The sequence below is a fragment of the Gavialis gangeticus genome, unplaced genomic scaffold (genome assembly GCF_001723915.1).
Source record: "Gavialis gangeticus isolate Ggan-Ray unplaced genomic scaffold, GavGan_comp1, whole genome shotgun sequence".
Lineage (NCBI taxonomy): Eukaryota > Metazoa > Chordata > Crocodylia > Gavialidae > Gavialis > Gavialis gangeticus.
Window position 1 is genome coordinate 56041434 of NW_017728994.1, and position 6767 is coordinate 56048200.

A 6767-nucleotide genomic window follows, 5' to 3' on the forward strand; every position below is an offset into this window, starting at 1 on the left:
AAAACATTCATCTTTAAGACTAGCCTTTTCTCACACTTTGCCTATGCTTAATTGGAAATTTCTCTGGAGCAAAATCCTTTTTGCCATTTTTGCGATCTGCACAGGTTTTATATACACGTACTTCCAAAAACCCTCTCCTGTTTTGGCACATCTGCCAATCAGATAGCTCAAAACCAGCTGAGCTCCGAAAAGTGATGTGGAAATGGCATTCAGCATGTAAAAGACTAGTGACCACATTTAAAACAGAAACATGGATGGATAGTAATGTGATTATAAGCAATTAGAAAAGGACTTTTGACTAGTGGTCTCAGGCAAGGTTGGGGGCTGCTGCTGAAATAGTTTTCACAAAGATAGTTGTCGGTGCGCTGCAAAAACCACCACAGTCACTACTGCACCAGACGTAAGAGGAAATCAGCATTAACAGCACGGACACCAAGTAACCTCTCCACACAGCTGTGAGGATGCACCTTTCATTCCCTGGTTCTCAGGGGTAGCAGGTGTCAGCACTCCATTATAATGCCCATGGAAGGTCTAATTGTGAGAGATGCTGATCAATCCTAAGGGGCTCTGAGCAACTGTAAATCACATGAAGTGGCACTTGTGTGTGTTGAGCATCTTTTGGGTAAGTCCCTTAAATTGGTGGCTTCTTGAGCTAGGGATTGTCTCCTATTTCCTGTGCATTTAGTCAGCTGCTTCAAGCATGGACACACGGGTTGCTAGAACAGAGCTCTGGAGGCGTGATTCTAGTCCCTTTTCGAACCACTCAACAGGACTCCCCATCCAGTACTTATCGCCTTCTGTTAAAGGGCCTGGGATTTGTCTGAAGAGCCCTCACAGTACACCGCAGCAATATACAGGCTGCTGTCTTGGTGCACGTGTTGTCTGCCCTACGCGCAGACTTTTCATGCTAGTATCAGCTGAAGATGCTAAGTTCACCAGATGCCAGTGAAGCTTAAAAGAACATGCACCAAAAGAAAACATACGGTAACATTTTGTTAGGTACCAAGAGAAAATGCTCTATTAACAGGGTAGTTGTATGCAGCTGGTAAGAAAAAGACTGGTGGCGCCACTAATATTGATTAGACATGAATATACTGCTAAAGCAAGTACTAAATGACTGTGCGGTACCAAATGTGCAGTCAGAAGCAGGTGTAGATGCACCCATGTAGGCGCGCCCACTATAACAAAATGACTTTCATTTCTTTTAAGGTGAAACTTACTGTATGTCGGATCCCAGCTTCAAACATTTTCCACGTTAAAGGATGTTCATGTTCCTAAACAACAGTGCTTTTGCGTAAGTGTCAAAGACATGCTCCTTCCGATGTGTTTTTAGGGAGAGCATGTATCAATCATATTTCTTTCAGTAATGCATAGGACCATCCGACAGCGGATCCTCTTTGTGCTAGGCATCGTACCAGCAAGGAGTCACAGGCAGTCCCTGCCCTGAAGAGATCAGTCTAAGTAGACAAGATGGATAAAGAGCAGACAGCATAAGAAAGCAGTGCCTTTATGTTCTGTACAATAGGATACTTCCAAAATCTCCCAAGTCAGAGCAGTTAGACAGCATTGTGTGCAGTTGTAAGAAGAGAGAGACAGAGAAAGAATAAGAATTTTTAAAATCCCAACACAATATCTTGGACATGTTAGCAGTATTATCAGTGGGAATATTTGTAACACACCTGAAAGCCAAGCCCTGGGATATAAACTTTTGTACTGCAAACCCAGTGGAAAATCAGCATGCACACCTTTGTTTGCTTATTAGGCTACTACTGAACTCATAATCACTTAGGGGTCATGGGAAAATTGTTTCTGGAACAAAGCCATGTTAAGCCTGGTTCTCATTGTGGGACAGCAGCCATAGCCCTGGAAAGGTGGTTTTGAACTACAATCATGGAAAGACATCGGCAGATCCAAGAGAGTTGTGTTCATTGGGGGGTGGGAACCTGATCCTACCACACTTGGCTTCACTAGCAGCGAAGCCAGATGCATAATGACTAGCGGGGATGGAAAAGGCAAGTGTGGGCCTGTTCTAAAAAGGCGATTTTGCTGAGCAAAGAGCTGATCGGGACTTTGCTGAGAGGACAAATGGAGTGGAGGTGACATGCAGAAGCAGGCACTCTGTAAACAGAGTTCCTCTGAAGATTTCCCTAGATTATTGTACTGTTTGAGAGAGACTTTTCATTGCTGTATCACAAGAATCATCCTCAGAGATGCTTCATCTCCACACCTAAATTAGCAGTTAGGACAGAAAAGTTAAGGACTGAAATGCAATGGATTTCAAACTAAACCAGGCGTGTTGGTGAAGTTGGCACTGTGACCCATTCTGGAGCTCTATAGCACTCTTCAACTCCCAGGACTGCCAATCTCATGCCATATTAAGTTACAAATCCAACTTAATATGAGAAAGAAAAAGTGTTTCCATGTCATTAAACATGTCACTCACACATTGGAACTTCCAGACCAAGGATTTATACCTTTCCCTGGCGAACAAACTTCACGTAGATGTTTAGGAAAAGAATACGAATTTGTGCTACTTCATTTATCATCTTGGCAATCTGCCTGATTTGCAGCTATATCCCAACAGAAATGTGGTGCTGCTTGGTATAGAAACTTCTGCAGGGGTGCCCTCTACTGGATGCTGAAAGCTGGTATTGTCCCGTGCCGCAGAGCCGTGATTCGTAACCAACCTGCTGCGGCACTTGGAGTGCTACGAGACTGTCACAAGAGCTCTGGGGGAGCCGCTCCACATTAGCTTTGTTACGCGTGCAAACACCCACACATGAATCGCCAGGAAAATCAAGACATTTCAAATAATAAGACCAAATGACTGACCTGTTGCAGTCTGAGTTATTTGCAAGAGAAAAACTGCTCTATTTTTTTTCCATCATCAAAAAACAGGTGAAAGCTAAGAGCTAGGATTTTCTAAGGGGTGCCTTGAGTCTAACAAGCAGTGCCTTGAGCCTGCAAACACCGAGAAACACTGCCGCAAAGAGACTTGTGCTATATTCTGAAACATGACAGAGCATATCTGGATGTAATACAGACTCCTTCTATATACAACAGCTGCCTTATTCTAGCTGAAAACAGATCAGATTGTTTCGCTAGGTATAGCATCACAAAGGGCCAAAATCACTACTGCAATTAGCAGGTGCAGCCGTACTGAATGTGAATGGCATACGAATATGCATTGAATATGTATAAGCTTCAGTCACTGTGAATTTGGCCCAGACCGTACCTCTGTCTGTATTTTTTTTAATTAGATGAACCAAATTTACCACTGCTATGAAAAGCAGGTACACCTCTATCAAAGTGAGTCTGGTCACTCCCACTTACTCCAGCATTGGGTTTGCCTGCAAGTACAATTGGTATACTTCCTTTGAAATCCAGTGAGGATCTTTGTTTCTGTAAAATGTTGCTAGGCTGATGGTGGTGACAGCAGAAACCAGGCAAAAAATAATGTTTATGCAACAAATTCAAATTCAGCTTCTGTTCATGAAGATAATTTCCTGCAATTAATATTTTACAGACTTCTACTTTCTAGAGAATTGTGTTTGCTATGTGCATATTTTGGAGGGCGAGACAGAGATCACTATTTAATATTTCTATTTCAGGATCACACAGGAGCCGCCTCATCCTGACCTTTGTACAGAGAGATACCTAGGGGGACATAGGTCCAATACAGAAGGCATCTCTGGTGCAATGGGGACACTGAAGATAGAAGGAAATGAGTGACACTCCCCCTGAAGAACAGCAATCCAAAGTTGCTATAGGGTTCTTTCCTTTGGATTGTCTCCGAGTAACATCATTGAACATTTGTCTTTAGTGGCTAAATGCCTTCTCCAGTTTTGTAGATATATCAGTTTTCAAGTGAGATCTTTCATCCCCACATTACAAAATTGCAGAAAAGAGGACTCAAAGAGCCCCCCCAAAGGTGTTTAGTGCTCCACCTGGCACTATGACACAATGAGTATCCTAGGTCGTTGCTGACACAAGCTTGTTCAACCTGCTCTTAAAAAACAGTGAAGGAAATTCTACAACCGTCCGGGGACTCTTGCACTGGTGCTTAGCTATCCTTATGGCTAAAAAGTTCTTCCTAGTATCAAACTTCAATCGTTGCTGCAAATTAGGGTGATTTCTTCTTGTCCTGCCCCCAGTGGTCATGGAGAACAATTGGTCATCATCCTCTTCTCTTTCTCCTAACCGTTCCCATTTTAGAAGACTGTTATCATGTACCCCCTTAATCTTCTCCCTTTAGAGACTAAAAACATCCAGTGCCTTCAACCTGTGTTCAAACCTTTCCTGAAAAAGGCCACGTGCCATTGAACTACAGCACAAAGTACTTCCTTTTTCCAATTATAGAGGAAAGGAGGAGGTAGAGATAGTGTTAAAGCAATTTCCTGCCATTCCATGCAACCAACATTCCTAAAGGGAGACATACAAGCAGGAATGATATGAGCCATATATGGTTGTCATTGGGAAAGCCACCGCAATGGAATCTGTACACATCATTTCTGGTGAAGCAGAAAATGAACAACGCGTTGTGCAACTCTCAGTTATGGACTATTATGGCAATAGTGTTGCTTCTATGACAAAAATGCACTTTTGATAGATTTGCCCAGCCAACGAGCATTTGACTGTATTTCAGGGAGCTTGAATTTTATTTCTATACCTTTGCAAGTAATCATCAAGGAGCTACCAAGTGATTTAGCAGGTGTTGCTTGCTTTTATGTCAGTTTGTACATAGTTTATACACCGATTGTTACATACGAGTTGATTTTATTTTTCATATGGATTGTCTTCTAAACATAAAGCATACAGGTGATATCGATACAATAAGCTGCAGACGCCTGTGTTAAATTGCCTGTCATAAGTAAATGTACAGCACCCCTGTGAAGCTGATCATATTTCTCCAACTGCATCATCTGGCCCTAATTCAGCTCCTACCCTCCCACCCCAGCACTAACTGTAATATTCCAGATTATGCTATGGCTTTAAACATCCTGACCCCCAAGTGACTCGCCACATCAATCCCCCAATGTGAAACTTCCCCTGTTGTTATACCAACCCAAGATCCTGGATAAGCAAGTTGCAACCCTAAGCCGATAGCTGGCTCCAACTCAGTATTCAACATCTCATGGTGCCTGTGAGCTACAAAGGAGTTTTATATCAATGGGCAAGTGAGATAGCTAGATTCCCAATAGGATGCCATCCTTATTTCTAGCCTGGAAGGTCCAAAGGTAATGACTTTAAACATATGGTATCCACTGGGCAGGAAATGTTATTCTTAGATTATTTTTCAGTGGTTTACATTTATTAAATACTAATTTCCCTCTCTGCCTGAGTTCTGCATAGTGGGATTCATGATCTTTCGTGTGATCCTCCCTTTTAACTAAGAAATAGGTTATATAAAATATCATATATTGGCTGAAGTGTCTGTGCTGCTTCCTATTACACTCTGCTGTGTGATTCTCAAGTCTGTGCCCAGCTGGTTTCACTGGCATTTGTGGCTCTGTTATACCCACTTTTTTTATAAAGGACTTCTGATATAATCATTTAAGGCAGGGGTGTCAAAGATATGGCCCATGAGCTGGATCCAGCCCATGGTGCTTCAGTTGGGTTTCAGAGTTGACCCACATGCTGCACATGGTGCAAACCAGTACAGCATTGTGCGCAGGGCCTGGGATGTGCGCTGTACAAACTGCCCATTCCAGCCAGCCCAGGACTGAGTTGCATGTGGTGCCTGCCCCGGCCAGTCCAGAAGTGCCACACGTGGCACCTGCTCCAGCTGCCTCGAGACCCACGCTGCCTGCTGGAGTGGGTGCTGCATACAGCACAGGTCCTGGGCCAGCTGGAGGGGACAACATGTGTGGCATAATCCCGGATAGGACAAAGCGAGCACCACACATGCTGGATCTGGCATGCAGGGATCCATAGGCCTGACTTAACCCATGGATGAGCCCCACACCATTCATCCAGCCTGTGGAGCCAGATGAGCGTGACACTGCTGATTTAAGGCAATGTATGACACAAGTTGCTGGATCAGCCCTTTGGGGATAGCCCTGGCCCAGCCACTGCAGGGAAGTTAAACACATCTCTTCTGCTTCCGAAAGTGATGACAATCCTACTGGAAATCTAAAACCTGTTCACACCACCGACTCTTTCAGCTAACCACGTAACCCATGTGGCTGGTGTCTGCTGTCATATGCCGCAACATTTTAAATATGAAGCATCTGCAAACAGCTCACCTGAGAGGACAATGAAAAGGACAGAGGTCAGACCACTCGTTGATGTAATTAGTTAAACATTAATAGGTTGCACTAACTGTATACTGATTTTTCTGTCATCTAACACAATAGATGCCTGTAGGAGGTTCAAGTGACTGACAATTAATTTCCACATTCCGGTGGCTCACTCACTTATTTTTGGCCTCAGAAATTTTTCAAAATTCCCCAGGTTTGAACTGTGACCTTTCTGCCACTGCGTCGTGATTCATCTGGAAGGAAATCACAGTTATAAGGGAACAATCATTTCACACAACAGTGCCCGAAAGCCCCCCTGCCTCACCAAGGGCATCCGGGAATGCCTGATTGCCAAAAAGGCGGTGTACAACTGCTGAAAGGGGGGTGCTATCACCAAAGAGGAGTATACATCCTCTGCTCGGGCCTGTAGGGGGGCTGTCAGGAAAGCTAAGGTGGACATAGAGCTAGGACTAGCGTCCAAGATCAAAGATAATAAAAAGTCCTTTTTCAAATATATAGGGAGGATGA

The 6767-nt window shown here is 43.7% G+C and overlaps 1 protein-coding gene across 8 annotated transcripts in view; it reads left to right on the forward strand.

The window, feature by feature from the left end:
- Window positions 1–4889, forward strand: part of PLEKHS1 (pleckstrin homology domain containing S1) — a 32738-nt gene extending 27849 nt beyond the window's left edge. For 7 of the 8 annotated variants that reach the window (XM_019502849.1, XM_019502844.1, XM_019502841.1 and 4 more), the window contains 2 exons: window positions 1210–1294; window positions 3612–4889. In XM_019502849.1, the coding sequence (XP_019358394.1) occupies window positions 1210–1278 (69 nt within the window). In that variant the 3' untranslated portion in view covers window positions 1279–1294; window positions 3612–4889. The remainder of the gene's footprint in view (window positions 1–1209; window positions 1295–3611) is intronic. The other variant, XM_019502845.1, reaches the window with a different exon arrangement.
- The last annotated feature ends 1878 nt before the right edge of the window (window positions 4890–6767 follow it).